Source organism: Sylvia atricapilla, chromosome 1, assembly GCF_009819655.1.
Source record: "Sylvia atricapilla isolate bSylAtr1 chromosome 1, bSylAtr1.pri, whole genome shotgun sequence".
NCBI classification, from domain to species: domain Eukaryota; kingdom Metazoa; phylum Chordata; class Aves; order Passeriformes; family Sylviidae; genus Sylvia; species Sylvia atricapilla.
The window spans coordinates 105,939,638-105,964,851 of NC_089140.1; the positions used below are offsets into that span (position 1 = coordinate 105,939,638).

A 25,214-nucleotide genomic window follows, 5' to 3' on the forward strand; every position below is an offset into this window, starting at 1 on the left:
CAAGTGGGAAAAAACCTCACAGAGACAGAATGAAGGGACAGAAAAACTAAGAAAAAAAAGGAAATGCAGTGTGAGACCAATACAGGAACAAAAAGGGGATGACCAGAGATACTGCAGTCCAGAAAGCCAAGTGTTACCTGGGCTACATCAAAAAGACCAGCAGGTTGAGGAAAGTGATTCTCTCCCTCAATTCTGCTCTGGTAAGACCACACCTGCAGTACTATGTTCAGCTCTGGGGCTCCCAACATAAGGATGTGGACCTGCTGGAGTAAATCCAGAAGAGGACCATGAAGATGATCAGAGGGCTAGAGCACCTCTCCTATGAAGACCAGCTGAGGGAACTGAGACTGTTCAGCCTGGAGAAGAGTCCAAGGAGACCTTAGAGCAGCCTTCCAGTGGCTAAATGAGACCTGCAAGAGAGATGGAGACTTTTTATAAGGGCATGTAGTGATAGGACAAGGACAAATGGCTTTAAACTGAAAGGGGGTAGGTTTAGAGGTGGGTATTAGGAAGACATGAAAGTGAAGGTGGTGAGGCACTGGAACAGTTTGCCCAGAGAAACTGTGAATGTCCCACCCTTAGAAGTGTCCACAGTCAGGCTGGATGGAGCTCTGAGCAACCTGGTCTAGTAGAAGGTGTCTTTGCTTATGGCAGGGGGGTTGGAACACGATGATTTTTAAGGTCCCTTCCAACTCAAGGCATTCTGTGATTTCACCACCAAGTGTAAGACGGAGCTGCCCTTGGAGCAAAAGTTCTCTGCTGCCTGCCACGGGAGGGCTTTAACTGCAGGTGGGAACCATCTGCTGCACCACCACTGAACAGACACGGTGCCACTGAAACACCTGCATTCCAGGGGGGAGATACCCTGACAGGAGTGAGGCAAGTACAGGGAATAATCCACCAGGTCAAAAAATGCAACACAAGCAGTATGGCAAAGGACTGGCACTGAGCTGCTGATCAATAAGAGAAGGGCAAGCACAGCATCCAGGAAGTGCATAACAGAGAAGATGTACATCCATCATAAACATTATCTGTTAACATCATTAGTAAACTGCTGCTTGCTTCCGTGTTTGCCAAATAATCTTATTAATGCTGTCCTTAGATTAAAAAACTTCTTTAAGGCAATCTTTTGAAATGACTGCTCTTGCGTAGGTTTGGATGGAAGAAGTACAAAAAGTGTCAGGAATCACAGCTGGCAAAGGGAACGAACCAGTCTGGCTTCAGTGGCCACCACAGCCTGAAAGGAAGAGCACGGATACAGACTGCCTCCTAACTATTACACAACCGGCACCAGCAGGGACGGTCGTAAAAGTGAGGAGGAGGCTCCTGACTGCACCAAAACCCACAGCACGGAGCCCGGCCACCCCAGAGCCAGCGTGAAGCTGCACGGGGGCTCGCAGTTTTATGTAACACCAGGCACGCACCCTTTTGGGGCTGTCAGCTGTGAAAAGCGCCCGCTCCATCACCTGCCACCGCAGCATTCCCGGGGCACCCCAAAGCCCGGGAAGGACTGTTTTCTTTCCTTCCGCCCTACACTACCCTCGTTTCTCCTAAAAAATAAAACAAATCAATTCCCAAGCCCACGCATACGACCGAGCACTCCACGGGCTGCCGGCGTGACAAGCGCCAAGCGAGGCGCATCCCCCCGCCCCTCTCCCCTTGAGGCGCCCGGCTCACCTGAACGACATCCTGCACATCGCCGCGCTCCGCCTCCGCCGCGCTCCGCTCCGCGCCCGCCCGCGCAGCTCGGTCCGCACCGCTCCGCGCCCGGGGCTGCGCGGCCGGGGCGGGGCGCGGGGCCGGCGCCTCCCTCCGCAGCACCTCGTGCTCATGGGGCTCCGACTGCTATGCCTCTTTAAGGGTTCTTTTTGGGCCGGGAGGGGAGTGTTTGGTTGTTTTATCATAATCATCATTATTATTATTATTATATTATTATTATTATTATTATTATTATTACTATTACTACTATTATTATTATTGGGATGTTATGGTGAGCTGTAGCATCTGGAACTGGTCATTGCAGAGTCTAGGATGTTCATGTTAATGGCTTCTTCTTCTTCTTCCTTCTAGAACCTACATAATTCTGTTTTATACATTTACTAACCCATTATTATCATCATCATCATCATCATCATATTGTTATTTTTGTTTTTGTTATTATTGTTATTATTTAGCCGAGTTAATTATATTCGAACGCGTACTTATTATATCAGCGCGCAATTTGTATCATTACGAAAAATTGTATTTTATCGTTATTTTTGTTGCTTTTAATTATTACTGCTCTGTTCTTGTTGTTACTATGAGTGTTAATTGTAGTAGTAGTGTTTGAAATGGGCCCCTGCTCCAGCAGCATCTTGAGAAGCCAGCCCCCACGGTGGGGGAACCCACACCACACAACCTCTGGTTCGACCTACAGATCAGGAATAGCACTGAAATGGTCCAAACCCGAAGCACCCTCACCCCAGCCCCAGCCTCGTCACGGTGCTAATGCCACTTGCATAGCACCACTTTTGCATTCACAGCCTCTTCCCTTTACATCTAGGAAAAACCTGTTCAGAGATTCTGTTGTGAGTACACCCAAGGTGCTGCCACCCAAACCTGTGCTGAGGGTGAGCATTCCTTCATCTTGCAAGCATCCAGCTATCACCAACACGATCTCCCATGGCTGATGTGCTCTCATTAGGAAGCCAGTAAGTTCTTAAGGGCTTAATTTTAAGCCCTTAAAAATGAACAACCATAAAGCCAATTCATGTCCTGTTTTGCCTGGCTGCCACAGATTTTATCAAAGTCTTCGTGATATAAGTAGGCAAAGCAGGGCATGCTCTGGTGAGAGATTCCTGAATTTCTTTGCTATTGTTGGTTAAACTGCGCCCTGAGGGATTTTCCTCTTTTGATGTGCACACATAAATCCCATTCACAGGGAAAATTATGCGTGTGCATTGAGAGAAAATACTTGTGCTGAGATCCAAATAGCTTATTCTACAATCTGCAAGTGAAGGGGTTTCTGCAGATCTTTTTCCTGAGGGCAATGCTCATCTGTGCATCTGTGCATACAGTAAAACAAACGGGAGGCAAGCAGATGAAAGCTGCTAATAGCACCCAGCTCATCTCAAAATGCATGGCCTGGTGTGAACCTTAATTACTGAGATCATACAGTCCTGGATGATCACTCAGGTTGCTTCTTAAGCTTAAAAATACCAAATAAACTCAGCCAATTGCATAGCTGAGAGTCATCCTTGCTCTGATCCAGTTGCACAAGGATGATTGTCCACTGAAAGAGGAAAATATTACTGATCTGTATACACTCCCTACCTGACCCTTGGAAAAATCTCCTTGTTTATTCACTCTATTGTGAACAACATGCCAGACTTTTCACACTCATCAACCCAAATACTAAATTTTATGACCAGAAAAACCCTAAAGAATTATCTGGATGAACAACAAAAAAGGAGATGAAAGGAGTATTGGCATTTTTGGGGGGGTCTGTATTTATTTTAGGTGTCAGGGGAAAAAATTTAAAGTGCTTTCTTAATATCCCCACAAATCTGAAACTGCACCGGTTTCAGTTGCACATGGTCTCCTGGGACTTTCTGTTTTCATATTTAGGCACAGTAATTTGTCAGAACGGCTGAATAGAGAAATACACATATAAGGTATGCTCCTTTTTAGTGATCCTTTGAAAGTTATATCCCAGGAAGCATGTAGAAACAGTGTTTTTTGATGGCAGATCTCTGCCTATTGTTTACACTTGTTTATTGAGCAGGGAAGACATGCACTTCATATATATATATAACACCAAGAATTTATAATTATTATAACTGAATCTTAAAAGTCTAATATAAGAACCATTACTAGAGCAGATGTAATTATAGCAAAAAAAAGAAAAAAGGCCACACAGAGAAAAAAATCAGTATAACATTACAGTTAAACTAATACACACTTCCTAGTTTTCACTCCTTTTCTGGATGTTATCTTCAACTTTTCCCTGCTCTGCTAAATCCCACGATGGTATTTTCATTCTGGTGGTGGTGGTTTGGGATGTTATGGTGAGCTGTAGTATCTGGAATTGGTCCATTGCAGGGTCTATGATGTTCGTGCTAATGGCTTCTTCTTCCTTCTAGGATCTACATAATTCTGTTTTATACATTTGCTAACATGCTTTTACCTCTGACTCTTTTTTCACTGGTCTGCAGCTCCATATGACAACCAAACTAATTCTCATTTCATTTAGAAAAGCTGCTGTTAGAGATAAGCATGTAAACAAAATTGAGGGAGGTCAAGAAAAGTTTAAAGAGATCAAACCTGGCAAGGCTCAGTCCCGAGGCCCTGCAAAGTCAATGCCTGTTACTATCATGGGAATACTGTATTTTAGGGCTACACTTCTCCCCTACTCTTTAGTCTTGGCAGACTATTTAAGATTGCAAGATACTCAGACTGGTTGGGATTTGTTAGCTGCTTGGCAGAATTCATCTGCAGGGCAGCAGCCTGCATTCCTCACCTAATATTTCATCACAGCAATTATTTCAAATTTCCTGAGTCATGTTGTTTTGTTCAAATCTGAAGGCAACTTCAGATGAATTGCACGAACAAATTAAATGATTGTGTTTAAAAGCTGATCCAACCAGTCTGTGTAAGTCACAGAAAAACTCTACCTGAGTCAGAACAGTTCAAGCACATCTAAATATGGATGATTAAGAGAAGTAGCACAAATTTTGGGTTAGACAAAACTTTCCTTCAGAGATCATGATCTAACCTCTATATTTTTTGATGCAAAGATGATATTAATTTCTATCTACTTTAAAAAACAGCAATAAACAAACAAATACCTATTTAAAAATGTGAATAGAGAGAAATATAACTTTGCCAGCTGTGTATGGAAGTGGATAAATACATTTCAGCAGACAAGAAGGAGAATGTATGTTCTGTAACTTCAGTGAACTCTGACATGAGATTCTGCCCCTATCTCAAAAACCTGTTTTTAAATTTCCCTGCCATCCTCCAGACTTCAGAGCTCTTTACTGCAGGGTGTGCCACACAACTACATCTGTGTAACTCAGAAGATAGTGCATTGACAAACACATTTCTGAAATAGCTTGGTCATTCCCCATATGGCTGCATGTCAATAATGTCAGTGCTTCTGCTTTCAATATCACCTGTATAAAGATCATTGATGACATTTATTCTCTGATTGTAACTTACTTTTTTTTTTTTGGAAGCTTTGCAAGTGGTGGAGATCTTAGTATAATGTTATTGATTTCAGCTGTATCTGCATTGTTTTCTTTCCTTGGACATTTGCTTCCATTAACATCTAGTTATTTAAATATTTTTAAAATGTAAATAGGTTTCTATGTTTTTTCTAGAAATAATACTTTATCCAAAGTATGAAAATAAAAGGCAATTTAAAATGTAAAATGGAGCAATCCTCAGCAGTTTCAGTTACAAATTTTGAAGCCTGATTTTACCCACTTAACAACAGTAATAAGCCTGGCTACTGTGAATAGCAAATTCCATTTGTATTTTACTAATGGTTGAAGTCCTCTTTACTATAGTTCTCTCTGCATGATTTCAAAATCCTGGATGACTGCCTCTTAGACCACTGTGTAAGTTTCTGCATATTACCTCCTGTGTGGGCCTGGGGAAGCCTTTGTGACAAAATCTTCAAAATAACTTCTCAGTTTGGCTCCCTTACGTTCTTTTGCCTTGTGACTCAAATGATGACACCAAGACAGAGACTACTTTTGAAGTCTCCATTCTGCATAAGGTTTTTGCGCATCGGTTTTTGTCAGCAAGATTCAATACCAGCACAAAGTAAGAGAGCAGCTCCAAAATTTTTGTGTCCTTCACAGTCTTTGGACTCTCGATGTTGCTGAAATCATTCTTATCTTGGTTAAATCCTGCACTGTGCTGTGGAATGAACTGAGCTGGCAAGCTGTGACACCACCAGCAAGTTTCTGCTGTGCCAGCATGGACATCTGCATAGACCAGCAAATCCAACTGCTTGGCTGGCTAAATCAGTTCATGCTGACCTCTCTGGACAGCTACTTCAGTGCTCCAGTCTGGATGAGGAGTACACAGCTGGAGAGAATCCCCTGATTGTCTCCCCTTATGGTGCTCTTTTCTTAGTGTGAAGAGATCCTGTAAAGTGCAAACTGGATCCAGTTTGTACTAACCTCAAGAACTCCTCCAGGAGCAGACTCAGTGGGGTTGCAGCTGCCAGCTGGGATTGAAGCTAATCTGAAGTAAAACTAACTCAACATGAAATGGGTACAATGTAGACTTCATGTCCTCAGCACCCTTAGCTCTACAGATTCCCTCCTGTCAGGCTGCAGTATTTGCCAATGTAGACAGCCTGTGTTGTGCTACTAATACCACAGCTAGCTTAGACATCTCTAAACGGCAGTGCAATCTTTGATACAGCAAAAGTACCTTATAAGATGTCTACCGCCGTGTTGGCCTTCCTTTCTTGCCTGAAAAGTTGCCAAAGTCTTGAGCTCGTTCCCTTTACCCTGCATGTGTTTTCTCATTCAGTGGGAATCTGGGAAGTCTCACTATTTCCCAGGATTTACATGTTCTGCAGCACCTACAAATGGGACAGAAACCATCAGGAAATCCTAGGCCTGTCCACTGTAGTTTACTGTGTGGTTTACGTATGTGTGCTTCATCAACCCACTTCAAGGACATGATGAGCCTGACCTCTTTCAAGGTGAACAATGTGCAAATTCATGGTACTAACATACACAATGGATGTGGATACTTTCTAAGCATGCTGTATCTACTGACAACAGCTTGTGTCATCAGCTTGTACATGTACAATAAGAGTGATACAACCTGGAGTGCCTGGGCTTGCCATCCCCTGCCTGGGAGTATTAATCATTCCTAATCCAGTAGGTATACCACTAGGAATATTCTTCAGCCCAAAAGGAATCCTTGTCTGATTCTTGGTTTGATGCCCTTTGGCTCCTTCACAGCACTTAGGGTTGGTTGAATAACTGGGTTTGCTTCTTTCAGTGAGAGTGGCACTGCCCCTCTCATGTTGAAACACTTGAAGAGCAACAGAGAAGATCTCCTGCATGTCTCAGATTGGTTATTCCTTATGTACTTAGCCAAAGTTTACACGCAAAATGCTACGACATTATGAGGTGGATATTAATTTGAGTGCAATTCAAACTGTCTTTTATTTAAAAAAGAGGAATAGTGACAGATCTGAGAGGCATTTCTAAATTAATTCAGCAAACTGATATTTTACTTCCAGCCTTCCCTGGTGTGCACAAGGAGTGTTAAGTCAGGAAAGCACCAGAGCAGATCCATGAATGTGTCATTATGAAAGGGCACAGAGATACACAACCTTGCTGCTGAGGGTATCCAATCCCCTAAATTTTTCTCTTTATGAACAAAAAAGGCACTACTCATTGCAAGCCAAAAATCTTTTTCCTGGAACTCCATAGATGAAGATTTCAATAACATAGCTTTGGGGAGATCAGCAGATCTGTCTCAAGTAGCAACTTGAGACACTGAAATCAGTACATCCTACCACACTGTGACAACTCCAAGGATTAATTCACAGGATTGCATCAGGTTAATTCATGCTCTCATGCCTTTCCAGTACATTTTCACCCTGTGTTATGAGCCTGATTTCAAGATTTGGGAAGAACTTTTGTGTGGTTCTTTAAGGAACATGACCTGGTTTTGTTGATTTCTTTGTTGTAGGACCTACCTCAATTTGAAGACGGAATATTGCAAAAATTAAGGAAAACTAAGCTAATAGATTGACTTCAATTTTGCAATTATCAGGAATGTTACATTCTTCAAGTTGTACATTGCACTTTTCATTATTTTTTGACTGCTAATTTAAATTATTCATGTTGAAGAAAATGCATTTAAATCGTCAGCAATAACTTCTATAAAACAGTCTGTAAAGAGAAAGATTTTCCATCTAATCTACCATTTCCATTAATCTTTCCCTTGCTAAACTGTAGAATAAATGGCTACATGGCCTGTTCCTTATTTCCATAATATTAAAAAACCCCAGGTCTACTTTACAAAAACTATTGCATGAAGAAAGTACTTTGAGGTACTCTTTATTTTGGAAGGTACTCCTGGAAATGAACAGGGATAATATTAGAAACAGTAAAGTTACTTTGAAAATAAATCTTGTAAACTTATCAGGAAAACCGTACTAAATATTTACGTGTCCCATAAACCTTTTAAAAAGAGGATGGAGGATTTACAAAATGAGACCTTAAAATGGAAAAGTTTATCTATTAATAGAAATAGTTTACCAGCATGTTGGTAACTGTATTCATTCATCTTTCTAGGGAACTCTTACCTTGAATTTTTCATTTTATTACACAGCCTTTTTGCTGAGGCCTCCTGTGACATCCAACTTCCTATCAAATTTCCTGGTATAAACTGGTGTAAGGACATGTAGCTGCTGGGCACCACAAGAGTGTTTTTAACTTTTTTCAGGTGAACTGATGCCTGGGCTAATGACCAGGGAATCAGAGAGCAGATAGCACTGCACTACTGGAATAAGTAGTAGAGAACAAATTCCACAAATTGCCACTTGAATTTTTTAATGAGTGTGCTCTTTTCCTTCCTCTTTTCCATTTATTCACAGCAAATTGATGGTTTTTGTCACAGATATGAAGAGACAGGTCGAGGAAATCAATGAAAGGATGACAACTACCATGTAAGACCAATTTCTAGTCCAGTATAAGCAGCAGCATACTATCTTCACATGCCTTCCAACCTTCAAACAGCTCTACTCAAACATCTCTGTGTTAGCATCTGTAGAGGTATATCACACTCATGTTTAACACAAATGTTTTTTTATCCTGCTCCTCCCAGTCTTGGAATTTTGCTCTCTTCAAGTTATATTGCTTTAAGACAGCGTGTACAGGTTGTGACTGTATGTTTTCTTCATCTGCCACTTCCTTTTGCTTTCCCTGCTTACCCTCTGTATATGCTGATTTTATGACTCAGTCTGAAATTAATTGTTTACCTATTTTCCATCTGCTCAGCCAGAGAGAAGCCCATGAGCCTGTGTTCAAGTTTGCAATCTTTCTAACCCTATACCTGGCACTTAAATGCTAATGGGTAGTGGTGTACATAAATGAAACTGGGTGAGTCCATGAACAATCTAAACTTGATGGCTAGTGAAGTTCTCTAAACAGAAAGGCATATTCAAATCAAATAATATCATCTCCGTTTTTCCCAGCCATTGTTTGTATATTATTGTATATAATTTCACTGTGAGAAGTGTTGAGGATCTGAAAACATACGTGTCACATGAGTGTGAGCACAATGCATGATATATCCCATATGCTACTACAGGTAGGAAAAACAGCAGATTATCCAAGGCTTGCTATTTTTTTCCCAACAGAATAAAACTAACTTCTTTTAAATGGAAGATTTGTGTACATTTACTAAGATAGAAAACCTCAGCGTAAGAAATCAGGCCAACCTCTAGTTATCCTCCAAAGCCTAAGTAAACTGATTTGTTAAAGAGGGACACACCTCCTTAGCCCTGCACAGGAACCACAAAACTGCTCTGTATTTAGCATGGAAGTGTAAGATTCTCACCACCTCATTCACATGAGCCATTCTGACCTGTGTGTGTCTGGCTATTTCTTCTCTGTCGCAATAGCTCTGTCTGAAGACAACAGAAGGTCCTGTGGAGCATTACTTTCAAAGTCCAGACTCTGAGATGCTTCCCTGGGACTTAAGAGCTCACCCTACCCAGTAAAACTGATCTGGTAGATTAATTTCATCCTCACTTGGAGAGAGTGGAGGTCCTGAAAGGATGGGAGTGAGACCTTGGGCTGAGGGTATGGATGACAAGGCACAACTAAGTTCAATAGGAGACAACTCTATGCATATGAGAGAAACTACTTGTCTTGTCAGGTAAAAAAAATTGAGTTACTGGCTACAGCTCAGTCAGTTCAATTTCTCTCTCTTATGCTCTGCTGGTCAGAAAATCAGTGCACTAATTGAAAAGAAAGAATTGGCTAAAGTACACATACAAATATGATAAAATACCCAGATGACAAAATAGTACCACAGTAGGGTAAAAAAAAAAAAAAAAAAAAAAAAAAAAAAAGAGCTGTAACTCTTATAATTATATATTCTCTTCGATGGAGAAGTTTTGTAACACGTTATGTTTGTGTCACAGAAACCTGTGATTGTGCTCAAAAAACAGAGTATTCTCCACTAAATTTTTGGCACTTTCACAAGGGATTTATTTTAAATTGACTATATTTTCTGAGTTTCAAAAATTAATATAAATTAATCAATATTCTTAAACTACATATGTTTGAATTTTCACTTACATTTTTTGCCTGATCTTCAGCTGGAATAAACTGATATAGCACTGGAGTCTCCTCGGTTTATACTGCCGAAATTCTGGCTTCCTATCACATTTAAACATAAGGTTCTATTTAAAAATTAAGAGCTTGATGAGACTATGGTTCAGGCTAGAGCTGAGATTGAAGTAAACCTGAGGCAGTTTGCAAAAGCAGCAGTACCTAAAACCTTTCTGGAAACAGATCCCAGGAAAAACACTGTCTTATTATTAGTGATCAGATCAAAGACAATTCTGGCAGAGAAAAATATGAGAGAGAAATTCAAATGCCAATCTAATTTAACCAGTGGCTAAAAAAGCCTCTTAAGAAAAGCAGTCTACAAAGAAGTGATTTCTATGAGTAGCTGCTTGGTGTACTGTGGTAGAGAGTCTGTGGAGCGCTGTTTTTCCTTATTATGATGGCCAAAGTAGCAATAATAGGACCAATGTCAGCAAATAGAAAAACAGGATGTAAAAAATACAACAGCTGACATTTTAGTTTTCCCCAGATGTTTGAGTGACAAGTCATTGGGTACTGACCGAAGGGATCATGTGCTTCTTCACAAAACATGAGCCATTTTATGACCAAGACTTGTTTTCTTCTTTTTGAACTTTGAAGTCCATGAGCAACTCTATAAAAAAGTACAGGAAGCCAAGAATAAGAAGGAAATCCATTAAGAAACAAAACAATAAAGTGGATAGATTTTAATGTTGTTCATTAGAAAGTTTATTCAAGGGAAAAAAAAAAGATACATCTGCTTCTGTAGTTCACATGAGTTATGGTCGAGTTAGTTTGCTTAGGAAGTCTTAGCTATACCTTTAACTACCGAGAATGTTCCTCTGGACCTATTCTTTGGAATTGGATGGCAAAGAAATTGTGCCTCACTGCCAGGGTTGTCCTAGCTCCAGGATACTCACTGAGTAAACATAAAAAGATCAAAACTGGATCAGACTATCATGAGTTCTACACACTGGCTGGGGATGAGAAGTCATGTTTGTGCCTTGGAAGTGTAATTTGCCTCCTCAGGAAAATGCAATTTGCCTTCCCATGAATGGGGAAAGTGTTGTGAAGTAGCAAACATTCACTTTCCCTCCTCTTTTGGCTTAGCACTTCTCTGCAGTGAAAGAGCGTGATATACCAATCTGCCGCAAAGCCATTTTAAAGTTTCTTGAATCCCATCAAAGCCATGAGTGCTTACTACTAAGTTGTTTGTAGCCAGGACACATTTCAAGAAAGGTAAGAGATAGGAAAGAAAGACAAAAGATAGGAAAAAATGAGCTATGATGAGAATACTCTTCAGATGTTGCAATTTAATTTGAGAAACTTAGAAAGTATTCACAGTGGTTTTCTATTATAAGACTATGCCAAGTAAACTTAGGAAGCAGAATGTACAGGAAAATCTTAGTACATGAGATTGCTCTCTGGCAGAAGGAAAGACAGACCTGGTATTAGGCTGTAGAACAATGCTAAGTAAATGGTAGCAACTAAACTACCATGAAACAAGCACAGTTGCATGGTACAGCAACATTATGTAGCCATCTAATTAAGAAAAGTTCAAAAAGCATCAGGTGAAATACCTGAATCATGTGAGATGATAGGACAGACAATAAGAGAGGCTCCAGTTGGATGGATAAAAGATCTAGCAGGCATAGTACAAGGACATTCAGAAAAAGACAGTCTATGAAGGAGGGTGGTGTAATACTAGTGTGTAAATCCAGAAAGAAACAAGTGAAAAAAAACAAGAAAAAATTAACTCAAACCAGAGGACAGAGTAAAGTGCAGTCCTGAATAAATGAGTTTCGGAATACACTAAGAAGTGTAATGTAGTCAACTAAACTGTTTCTGCTGATAGAGCTGCATTTTAGACCTCAGTCCTAGACTCTGTATGTTTCTATTCCAGGTACAAAGAGGATAATTTATCTTTTGAAAAGAGACAAGGTAGGGTCCTCAAATACTAAAGGAATTTCTGAGAGATGAACTTTCTACTTTTGTCAGAAAAGCAGAGACTAAAACCATCTTAAATAGAATGCATCTCATTTAATGATATTCAGTGAGGACACTGGTCTTGCCAGCACACTGCACCGTTTTACTATTACACCAGAGTGCCTGCAAGTAACCTTATTTTACTCTAGGTTTACTGCAAAAAGATTCTATTAAAACTAAAGAAAGTTTACATAAACACAAACTGAGTATTAGTCATGCATAAGCATTTATGACAGGATGTGATAAATGGCTTATTTCTGTGATAAGAGTAGGGATCGTTATTTGAGCTTGAAAGCTTCTGGCTGGGTATTTACACTCTAGGCTGCAGACGTGTTTACCTGATATTTAGTCTGTGGAAGAGTCTTCCTGTAAAATATTGAGCCTCTCCTCAAAATTATTAAAATTGTCCTAAACATAAATGCCAGATAAGAAACATTAATGGGGGAACAAGATGCACAATTTAATCTTTAATGGTCACTGAGCAGAGACTCAGGACTATCTAACTGGAGAGACTTTCTGGCTACCAGGTAGGCTATTGATTCATTATTATCTCAGAAAGAAAGAGCAAATTCCCATAACATCACGTGTGGCAATGTGTGATTGTAAAGTAGGAGCTAAATATTACCACTAATTACCAGTGAACAATAAAAGCTATTACTCACTGGGACTATCTATTGATGGTTTCATTTTCACTGGAAGGTTATAACATAACATACATGGAACTGCAGTATGAGAGGAGAAATGCTGTACTGCACATATCAGTAAGAGAGTGAAACAGGAATTATTTCAGCAAGGCTAATTTTCAACAAACATTCTTGACTTGAGATTTTAAATGAACATATTTTAAAATAGGAAGAATGATCCATACTCGTAGGAGTGTAAATGCCTAATAATGTAACGTATTCTGCTTATGTTATAACAGTACAGACCCATAACATTTTCAATTGCCAACATTATTCAATAAAGTGCTCAACATCAGTCAACTAAAAGTTTACTCCTTGCAGACAGGAGAAATAAGGAAAGCAGACCTTATAAAAGCTGAAGGAAAAAGGAGGAAAGTCTTTAGTGGGAGGAAAAAAAGGGCAGATAGCTGAAGAAGAGTGTTTTCTGCAGAGGGGCACTGTCTCATAAGTGCTGATAGCAGAGAGCTGCCAGCTAATGAATTCTTACCTGTGTTTCTGGAACCTGTAATTACAAAAAAAGATGACACGTGGGGAAGATGAAGTATTATTTCATGAATTATTGAAAGTGACCTTTTTAGAGGATGAAGTTCTATATTAGTTAAGGTGAGCCAAAACTCAGTGAAGTCACAGAAGAATTTCAGTTTTCCATCTGCTAGTGACAGGCCATGCTGTTATCATCACCTCCATGTACACACCCACACTACTGCTCTGTTTCCTCGCACAGATTATCTCTGACTCTGCATAGCTGCAGGGTTTCTGGATAAAATTTTTGGTCACTTTTTATAGGAATCAAGTTATCAAGTACCGCTGCTGGGGATGCCCCTATAAACATTTTTTCCAATCACATTGAGTCAAAGGCAACAACTGTCATTGCATTTTTCGTAATATCTGCCCACAGATTTAGAGAGATCTCTAGAGGTTTTTCAAGAAAATCTAAAATGTGGCACTTTGATCTCCATTTCTAGAAAACACACTGAATTAAAAAAAACCTCCTTGTTGGCATAGTGATTTACAATAAACAGAAAAATCACCTAGAAGGCCAAAACAATGTTTTTAAATCTAGGTAACTATTAAGGGAAATGCACACCATTTTATTAGGAAAAGAACAGGAAAATTCCTCCCTCTCTCTTCTATCTGATAGGCTAATCTGGTGAATGTTTTAAAGAGCCATGCCTGTTTTTAACTTTTAGGAAACTAGATCCAAGAACATTATTTTCCTGAACCATTAGGTTCTTGCTCATGTAAGTTGTGTTTCTCATGTGATGCTTACCAATAAATGAATACTCTCTGTTTGAGAATGGGCATTTCTCGTGAGCAACCCACCAAACAGCTCACAAGAATCTTCTCTTCAAAGTGAGTTTGCAAAGGATCTCCTGAAGCTAGGTTTCTTACCAGAACCACCCAAAAAAAGTGGGAAGGCCTTTCTACCAGCTTGCTTGTTCTGGACTTCCATCAGATACTCCCAGATCTCCTTTTGTAAAAACTGATTTACTCCAGGATATACTTGGAATTTAATAGTTTTTTAATAAATAGTTTGAAATTACCAGTGTCTGTCCTATCTGACAGCATTTTGGTTAATGGAACATTTGTTTGTATTCAAACTCTCCTATCTTATGAAGTGCAATCTATCTGATGAAGCGAAATGATGTACGTATGCATTGAGATGTCACAGTTGGAAAAAGGGAATATTTTTAAGGTGCCCTGGAAGCCAAAAGCATTTATGAAATTTGATATATGTCATTTGACAGCACATTTATAAAAGTTACTTTTATTATGGAGGACACAAAAATTGTCTCCCACAGATATGTCTCTATGGTGTGCTAAAGCCACAGCCAAACAAACAAGGTGGTGAAATCTTCTTGTAGGCAAAATCAATAGCTTGAGGCTGGTGCTTCCTGAAACAGTACACCAGGGATCTCTCTTGCCACTGCTGAGTGGCATGTAACAAAGCTTTCATAAAGTTATGAAATTCTTTGCAACTCACATGAATCACTCTAAACTATTGTAAGCATTTGTCTGAACCCATATCTTTTGTCTGAATCCTTCAAATTTTGTTAGAGGAGAGAACACTGGATGTGTGAGCATGTGTAGAATTGGAAATGTGAATAGATATGAAATTTAGGATAGCAATGCCATTAATCAGTGCAAATCCTGATACAGATGACATGGTTCTTGGGCTTCCTTCTCCTTCCCCAACCTTCCCCCTCACCCCCCCAGCTCCTTGCTATCCAACATCGGGGCCAAATAGCTTCAAAAAGACAGGAGACTAATTGTCTGCCCTGGATGAGCAGGAACATCCTTTCACAAGGAGCTGCGAGCACCGGCTGTGCATTGCAGGAGGGTGGCCCAGGCTACAGCGTTTCCAGCAGCCTCAGGGCACTGAATATGGCAAGAGGCGATGTGAATTCTGCAGCACAGTCACACAGGGTCCTCCTAAGGACTGCAGAGAGCAGCAGGGTATACCTCGTGAGGGGGTGTCCCTGCTCGTGGGGAAAGTTTGGGCATCTTAATTTTACTCCCTGTATGTGACATGACAGGTCAGGGGTTATCAGAGAATCATAGAATGGCTTGGGTTGGAAGGAGCCTTTAAGATCATCTAATTTTCCAACCCCTCTGCCCTGAGCAGGGTCATCTCCCTCTAGACCAGGTCGCTCAGAGCCCCATCCAGCCTGGCCTTGAAGACTACCAGGAATGGGGCATCCACAACGTAACTGCTGTGGGCAGATTTCAGAGGTGGCATGCTCTGAGACTTCTTCACGGTCTGTCGAACATACGACCGTGGAAGAGGAGGCTCAGAGAGCTCCAGCGAGCGGGGTGGCGGCAGCGCTGGGCATGCCCACGGAGCCGGGCACACACCTGGGCAACCCCGGCAGCCCCGAGACCCTTCCCCAGTCCCGTCCCGCCCCGTCCAGCGCACCCGCACGCCCCGGGGGACGGGGCTGCGCCTCGTCCCGCCCCAGCCCGCACCGCGCAGCGCAGGCAGGGCGTGAGAGAGGTGCGGGCAGCCCCCAGCCTGCTCCTTCCTTCTCCTTCCTTTCGGCTGCCGCTTCTCCTGCCCCGCTCCCGCCCGCGCAGCGCCGCGGCAGTGCCGCCCCGGGCGGCCAGGGCAGAGCCCGGCGCAGGATGGCGGCGCCGCCGGGCTCCGCGCTGCTCCGGGCGCTGCTCCGGGCGCTGCTGGCCGCTGCTCGCCCTGAGCGCCGCGCAGCCGGGCCCCGGCGCCTCCCGCGGGACGGGGCTCAGCCTCCACCCGCCCTACTTCAACCTGGCGGCGGCCGCCCGCGTCTGGGCCACGGCCACCTGCGGGGAGGCGCCGGGCGGCGGCGGGCGGCCGCAGCTCTTCTGCAAGCTGGGGGGGGCCCGGCCGCCGCCCCGCTGGGAAGCGCCATCCAGGTAACCGGGCGGCCGGGACCGCTTCCCCAGGCAGCATCCCCGGGGGGTGTGCGGGTGTGAGTGTCTTTCTGGGGGGCTCTGGTGTGACCCTGCTGTGCGCGGTCTTGTTTTGCTCCTGGCTGGGCGTGTGCCGCGGGCTTGGAAGGGGAGCGTGGACCGGCGGGAGCCCGGTCAGGGAAGCGCGGGCAGGATGGATGGATGGAAGCGGGCAGCGGCGCCTCTGCCCGCGCACCTGCCCTCGGGTGTCCCGGCACCTCCTGGGCCACACGCTCACACACCGCCCGGGCCGCGGCGAGCGGCAGCCGCACCTCGGCCGCGGTGCCCCGGGGCTGCGGCTGCTCCCGGCCCTGTGGAGCTGCTCGTCCCGTCGGGCGCACCTGGAAGTGCCCCAGGGAGTGCCCAGGGTGGTGTTTTGTGGCCTCAGCCCGTGGTCTGCGGTGAGCAGCGCGATGCTGCTGAGGGTAACCAGCGAGCTTGAGGGGACGGATGGGACGGAACTTCACTGACGGCTGCTGGCTGGACAGCGGGCATCTCTCTGCTGGCCGCGCGGAAAGAGTGGCTGGCTCTTTTCTACTGGCTTCTGTCGAGTATTTTGTGCTACTTTAGAAGCACTAAATGTGAGGCTTATCGTTTGTGCCTTGCATCGCTTGTGGGAGGAAGCCTGAGGCTCCTTGGGACTCTGACAGGGAGTACGAGCGCAGAGGGCAGTGAGGATCATGCTGTTCTTTCCTAGCATAGCACAAGATTACTACACACTTTTTGTGCCAGTTGCAAGAAAGATAACAATAAACTGCAAAACTTCTGAAAAAGGATTAGTGGAAATATTGGTGGAAACGTTTCCTTTGGAAGAAATGTGTATTTACACATTAGTTCAAGGATTAGGAAGGAGAAACAAATGCACCGAACTGTTGTACTGCAATAGATGCTTGGTATCTGTTCAATCAAAGCTTTGTTAAAAGAGGGGACTTTCCTGAAGCCTCAGACCTTCCAAGGTTATTTTAATTGTATTCTCTCTTAGTGGGAGGAGAGCCAGAAAGAAACTGCAATTTGAAAGGGATTTTGAAAGCTTAAACTTGCACTGTTTGACTTTAGGCAATACAGAAAGGATACAAGTAATATTTTAGCATATTTGAAGAAGATCTAGTGTTTCAAAGTCTTATGAGGTGTTTGTATGTTTAAAAGTGAAAGAACGCTTAAGATATGGTTTCAGAAGGGGTTGCAATGGATAACAGAGTGATTTCTCATTTTTTAAATGAGAATAGGCACTCAAGAGAGGGGGAGAGGACTAAGAAGGTGCAGCATGTATATTCCTTGCCATGTGCCAGAAGGGAGCGTGCACCATGCCATCATGCAGCCTGCCCTCACAGTTCATTGGACAGCCACAGCCAGCAGTGTGCTTTGCTCTGGACTTCCCTCTGCCATAACTCCCTGCCTCACAATGAAATATTTTATATCTCTCTCTCTCTTTATATTACCTTCTATCTCTGTAGTGCTTTCAGTCATAAAAAAAAGCTCAAAGTACTTCGGAGATGCTTACAGGCTGAGTAGTATACAGTTCTAGTAAAAGGGAAACTGGGACACAGGTATTAGATGCTTAAACTGAGGTTTAAAAAAAAAAGGTTGTGATGATCAGGAGGAAGCTGCTTGGTTTGCTGTTTCTAACACACCTCTGAAGTTTAGGCACCCATTCCATACTGAGTGCAACATCCATGTTTAAAGTGGCCTGAAACAACCGTGCGCCAGGTAAATTGTAAACCCAGCAATCTCTCAGCAACTCGCTACAGCTCACTGCTGCAATGAAATCTCAAACTGACATGCCTTGAAATATCAGAAATCACAGGGTAATAAAAATCAGCCAAAGCAAACATCAGATAAACTTGCCAAGCAAGCGGAACGAAGCCTGCGTGTTGCCATTGATGGTTTTTGTAGCTGTTCCCTTGGTATACTAATACTCAGCTGGAAATGAGGGTTTGCTGTGTAAAGGAAGAGAGAGGCTAGAAAGGGGAGAGTTCTTAAATGTTTGATTTGCAGGTCCTAGGTTAGAGGGCTGTTATGGTTCCTGCCTGACTAAAGTTCCCAGAGGGGCTACTGATAGCTCAGCCCTGGCACGAGGGAGTGTGTTGTGCCTGTCAGAGCCTTGTGTAAGCGCAGATACCGCAGCGTCTCTTTCCAGTTTTAACAAAGCCCCACTGAGATACATAACATGAATGCTTCTGTGGTGTATCAGTAGTTGTTGTGGTTCGAGAAGGGCTGGAAAGTCTTTCAAAAGGCCAGGGAAGTCCAGACGTGGAAAGTGCACATGTGTATATTCTCAAGCCACTTCACCTCTCAAGTTCAAAGATGCTGTAAATAAAAGAATTTCGTCTTTCGTGGAAAATTGGAAAGGATGGCATTAAACTTTTAAAGAAGATGAGCTTACATAGAAGGATTTAAAAATCAGCAGAAATATTCAAGTGTTGTTTCTTAAGAGTGTGAGGGAAGCCATGTAGCTTTACAAAGTGATAGGTGTAATGGCCACTGTGCTGTGCTGGTTCAGGTTCAAATGATACCACACACTTGAGTCACTCTCTTTTGGACTCTCTACAATGCTGGATTTCAGGAGTTGCTCTATGAGTAGGGAAATTGGAAAGGAGGTGCAGAATGTGATCCTCATTCTGGCAAAGGAAGCAGACAGCTCTGTTGCCAGTGCTATCTGAAAGTAAGGCAAAGAGGAAGAGCAGCCCCAGCACCATTTCCATTGCTCTGCCTTTGGTTGTTCTCGTTCAGCTTGCCATTTAGTGATGTGTCTTTTAATGAAGCCTGTAATATCCAGCAAATCCAGAAAGAGCATTTGGATGTTTTTTAAAGGTGGTCAGTCGGGTGGCCAGTCCTTTTGTAGGCAGCTCAACCAAGGCTCTTAAGGTGGTGCTGGACGTACTGTGTGGAAAGAGGTTGGTTTCCCTTATGTAGCACACTGGCATGTAGGACAGTGACTTAATAAGAACAGTGTTGAGTGAAGAAATGCTCAACAGTATAAAATATTTCAGCAGCTGATAGATAAGTGGCATGCCTGGTTTTGCCTGCCAGTCTGTCCACAGTGGTGTGCGGGCGTGAGTTGAAGTCTAAGTGCATACCTGTCCTGCCCTGCCAGTGGGCACAGAGCTGCTGGGTATGAAATAGTGAACAAATCCTTCATTGTTGTCACTTTCTATAACTTACAAGTGAGACATTTTCATCCCCTCGTGTCCCTGGTCCACACTAGTGTATTTCAGTAAACTCTTTCATGCAGTTCCAGGTCTCTCCTCTGCTCAGCAGAAGCGGGGAAAGGAGGGTAACAAGGTCACTCACCATCAAATGCACACCTGCCTGTCTGATGAACTGCAGCCAAAATCAAACCAAGTTTCAAGGCCCAGTGTACTGGAATGGAGACGTGCCCTGTAGCAGCCAGGCTGAGCACGATGTGCCTGAGATACTGCCAGTGAGAAGGAAGGAAGACTGCTCTGTCCAATAATTTTTTTCTTTCATTTTTGTTTTGCTGCCTAGTTGGCAGGATTGCTGGAATGTATTTAAATAACTGAAACTCCAGCTGTTGCAATGAAATTCTTTTAATTATGTGCCCAAAAAGAGAAAGAGGTATCTTGAGTTCAGATCAAGTACTCTAGTGTACTGAAATCACGTAATGCATGTAAATTAAACTCTTGTTTTAATTCTCCATTGTTTTCTTCTCATTCAACCTTCTTTGAGGTTGTTTCCAGATCAGGGCTGAAACTGCTGTAACAGCAACTGTTTCCTGTGTGCTTCCAGCCTGATCATTGTGAATGTAATTTAGATCTAAAGACTATGTTTCAAGCCCATTATAAAGCTATTTGGGGAAGCTTGCCCTGTTGTAACATATATGTCAGAACTCAGGTATGCATTTGTCAGGGAAGATGCTCTGATGTGGTAGTAGCTGCAGTTGCCAGGGCATAGATTGATTTCTCAGGGTATGGATTTTTGCAGATGGTGACATGATGTTCTTTGTCGTCACTGCACAAACTGGCAGTGTTGCCTGTAGCTAGCACGGGGTGATGTGAATCTGCTGCAGCAAACCACTTGAATCAGGCAGAGCCCTGGCATATTGTAGTTTGTATTAAAGTCAGCCAAACTGTCTTCTCTAACAGAGCTGGAGGAGAATCGTGTTACAACATGACCCCAGCTGTAGTTAACCAACTTGTGTATGTGAGTATTTGTCTCTTTGAATTGTCAAGAGTTAACCCCCAGCCATATTGGCATGGCTGTGCTAGATCAGAACAGCTAATGGTAGCCATATCTTCTGGAAACTGCATCGTATTCTGGGCTTTCTGGAAGATGAGGATGGAACTATTTCTAGATGCAGATGCTGAAATTACTGCTACTGATACTGCAGAAATAATCAATTCAGTGAACATCTGTGTTTCAGGTTTGAAAGGCAAAGGATGGTATATTCATATAACGTGAGATTGATGAAGTATTTTCCAATCCGTTAGTAACTATGGTAAATGTTAAATAAATTCTGCTAAACATCTTAAACTCACCAAGCTTGCAAGACTGCACCCAGCAAGAGTGGGAGAGCTCTCCTGTTACTTCTCTGTAAAGACAAGTGTGATTGCTCCAGTTACTTTACCCTGGTTAGTCTGACAGCAGCAACAACAAAACAGTGCACTTAGACAGGAGTCTGTTAATTCTGAAGGGTAGGAATGTGCTTCATGCCAGGCAGTGTGGATTGTGGAAAACAACAAAAGATTTGTCACATGCTTTTGATGGTAACATATGCTCAGTTGATAAGGTAACAGTCGCCCCATTCCCTTTATTTTAAACAAAAGTCCAACATAGTGTCAGCAACACACGGACTGATGGTTTAAGCAACTGTCCTACTGAAGTAGCCATGGCAGGTGTGCTGCCATTCAATGAAAATGTTATTTTTCTACAAAGATCTGTAGCTGGCAGAGTTTAAAATTTTCACTGATTATCTCCACCTAGTGATTGGAATAAGAAATGAATGGGACACTAAAAAGATCCCTTAATAACTAATTTCAGTAGCTCAGCACTAATCTTAGTAGACTGTAAAATCTCTTTTCTTGGATATAAAAATAGCTTGTGGGGCAAGCCAAGATATGAAATCAAAAGACAATTTTCCTGGAGTTTATTCATCGTTATTGTACAAAGAGCCTAAGAGGACTCTCAAAGGGCATCTTTGGATTGTGGCTTTAGTTGGTGGACTGGAGATTGGGCAGTACTTCTTGAAATGAAGATATAATGGCATTCTTTAAAGGGAAGCTTAAAGGAACAGTCTTGCATTTTCCATGAGTCCGTATTGTGTAGAACACTCTCATCAGAATGTATTATAAGATACAAGAAAAATGAAACAGTGTTATAAAATTCTAATACCAAACTTATGGCCCAAGTAACAGAGCTTTTTTGTTACGGTTTTATTTATACCAGGCTGTGTGCATAGTGGATATTTCATGGTGTTTTAGAAGAATTGAGGATAAATTGCTTGTTTGTTCCTAATCCAGTTCTAAGAATCGTTATTTCACTAGTTTTCTGTAGGTTTCCTGCAGACACCACTGTAGATGTAATATAGGTAATTTCACCGAAGTGTCAACGAGTTAATAAAATTACGGTTAGTTCTCTTACTGAGATTTCTGAAGTTTAGTTTGTAACATAAAAGTTAGTGTGTTTCAGTGTGTAATTTAGTTACCAGGGGAATAATTTATACATTAAAAATTACGGTGTATAAAGGGACAAATTACCCGCATTTTTAGTCAACACTGTAGTTCAGAATCTCTGTTAACAACACATGTCATCAATGCCTAAGATGTTGTCTGAGACCATGTTTTGATGGATTGTGTTTCAGGGCCAGTTTTGTGATACTGCGATGCCGCTGATCCCAGCAAAGCTCACCCGATAACCAACGCCATTGATGGCACTGAGCGCTGGTGGCAAAGTCCCCCTCTTTCCGTGGGCTTGAAGTACAACGAAGTCAATGTCACCTTAGATCTGGGGCAGGTAAGTGCCTGAGCTATGTATGGGGTGAGGTGTGATCATTTCTTGCATTTGTGCCTACACTTTGCAGTTGTGAGAGACTTTTGAGTTGATGATTTTTACTTCCTGACGTCACAGCTTTTTTGTCTGGTTTATGTTCTGTATTTTTTTATCAAGTTGACTGTATATAGTTGAAAGTGATTGTTTTCTTTTAGGAATTTTGATGACGGGAGTTCTTGCCACTGGGACCACACAGATGTAGTGATGGTGTACTTTCTTGCACAGACACTGTAACTCGTTAATTTGAAGTGACATGGGGGGACCTCTTAGTTGAAACTGAAGTTCTGCCTTCTGTTTAATAGTCTACTTTTCCATGAGCTCAGAGAGGGAGAGGCTTCGTGATATCTCTGCATGCACACATTTTGAGAATAATGTTTGGAGTCTGCTTTTGCCTCAGGGGTCCTTCTGGTTTCTCTGTCCTCCAGCAAGATCTTCAAGATAGACAGAAAAATACTGATAAAGTGGTCGAAAAGGGATGGGACAGCAAAACCAATGTAGTATGAGTTAGTAATGAGACAGTAACAAGAACACCCATACTTCCCCTGCAAGTGATAGGCAACCTAAGAGTAAAGCCTCTGTATCTGTTAAGTCACAGGGATGGATTCTCAGCTGCCATAATTAGGTGCTGATCCAGTGAGGTTAGTTACACTGTGCACGTTGAAAACACGTTTATAAATGTATGTGTAAGCCTGCAAAATATATGTATACACATATATATATATATTGGACTGCAGTAGTTGTTTATTGACTGATTATATAGGACAGGATTTTTTGAGTAGACCTTCAGTTTAGTTGACAGCAAGGTGGGGGATAATGAAGACAGTATTTCTCTGTGAGACTAGCTGCCGTTTTTGCTGGGGATTCAGGTGCACTGATTTCACCTCTTGTCTTACAAGTGTTCTAATGTACAAGACACCATGTCTTACATGATGTTCTAATACTCTTTGTTCCTCCCATGGCTGAAATTATTCTCATTTTGAGGATACCTTTATTCAGTGTTTCTGTATCTAGTAGAGCTGCAGTGTAGAAAGGCCATACTAAACTTCTTTTCCTGCTATGAACTTTTTACCTTCTTTGAGGAGCTACTGACAGACACCTTGCTTTTAATGTGCTGAGTAAAATTCTTATAAACCTCTTTATTGAGAGGAGGGATATGAGCAAAGTGCCCTCTTTTCATGGACACCAGCAGCTATGTGCTAAGATTTCTGTAGTTGTAAAGGAATTTCTTAGAGCAAGGTTGCGTGTTTGTCATTGCTCTAGTACTACTTGGAAAGATATTTCTGAATCCTCTTTCTTGGAAATGAAGGTAATCCAAGACAAAGGTGAAAAATTACTCCATGTCCTGGGATCAGGAATGAATCATTTTAGCTGGTGGATGGATGAGGGTTTGGTAAGATTCATACGATTTTTTTGTTCCCACTTCACAGACATTATGTCATATCTGCTTTCATCCAGTTAAACCTTAACCTCAGGAATGTTTGAACTTGAGATTCAGTTTGACATTTTGCTTCGTATTTTCACTCCCAAATTCATACAGTAGCACACAATATTAATAAAGAAGAACATTAGCTACTGTGACAGAGTAAGTCTACTCAAGCGAACAGGTAAGCACAGGGACCCCAATTCACCTTACCTTATTTCATGGTCCTAAATATTAAGGGCTTGGTGGGTCTTAATGATGCAGACTTAGTTAGTAATTGACAGAGACAAATTTTCAGGGTGCAATTCCCCTCAGCTTAGCTGAAGGTTTTGGGGTTTTTAAGGAAAAATAAACCTTCTTACAGTTTGGTTTGTATCTAAATACAGAACCACATACTGTAATATTGAAAAGATAACAGGGATGTAGTTATCCTTACTAATTATTCGTCCTTTTTTTTGTTTCTTTTTAATGCAAAGCACTTTTTTCTGCAAACGAAAAATGGAAAAGCTTTTGGGTGTGCAGGACGTGACAAAGAGTAAGGTCCAAATGTGTGCAGTGAAGCAATGACTCAGTGTAAGCTGGTCATCAAGTATCCACAATTAGAGGAAGCAGGACATAGTGCAAAGTCAAAGCTTTTAATTTTCTGCATTCCTGCCATTATGCCTTTATCACTGAGAGCAGAGTCCCAGCGGAGCATCTTACCATGGTCTCATGGCAATATTTAATTGAATAGTTGCACCACAGTGGAAGTTTTAGTGCGCACTGCAATGGAGTTGGAACAGAACACCCACCTGGTGCTGCTTCTGTTTCCAAGGGCTTGGTGATTTTGAAAATCAAAATGCCTTCAGGCTGTTAAATCTGTTTGCAAGAAGAGTGCTCATTTGCTGTACTTCGTAATATGAGGAAAAAGCAAAAACCTTAAAGCAAAATCCCTGCTTTACTTCCTTTCTGACTTCTGTACTATAGCTACATTTCTAATCAATCACAGCCCTTCCGAGTAACAATTATAATGTTTATCCCTGAGGCAGTCTCTCCATTCTGTTAACATACCTGCTTACAGAGTGGCTATTCCTGACTTGTTTGAAATATTTGGATCAAATGAAATCCTCTAATTGGTTATCTTTTTCCAATGTAGTTTTCAACATATTTCAAACTTCTGAATCCAGAATGTTTGACTGAATTTCATTGCCCTTCCCCTGACTCTTTGGACTGCCTGATTTCAGCAGGTGTGTCCCCATCTTTGGCTTGCTTAGTGCTCAGCAGATATTACTGTAACACTCCCCAGGTATTTTTCTGAACTCTCTCTTCAGAAGAAATGAAAGTTCAGGATAGCATGATAGCATATGATGAAAAAGA

General features: G+C 42.1%; 1 protein-coding gene across 1 annotated transcript in view; it reads left to right on the forward strand.

Moving 5' to 3' along the window:
* Window positions 1-98: 98 nt before the first annotated feature.
* LAMA3 (laminin subunit alpha 3) overlaps window positions 99-25,214 on the forward strand; it is a 121,975-nt gene continuing 96,859 nt past the window's right edge. Inside the window, 5 exon segments of the mRNA XM_066314476.1 lie at window positions 99-200; window positions 15,633-16,353; window positions 16,356-16,396; window positions 22,251-22,260; window positions 22,263-22,402. Coding sequence (XP_066170573.1) covers window positions 99-200; window positions 15,633-16,353; window positions 16,356-16,396; window positions 22,251-22,260; window positions 22,263-22,402 — 1,014 coding nt within the window.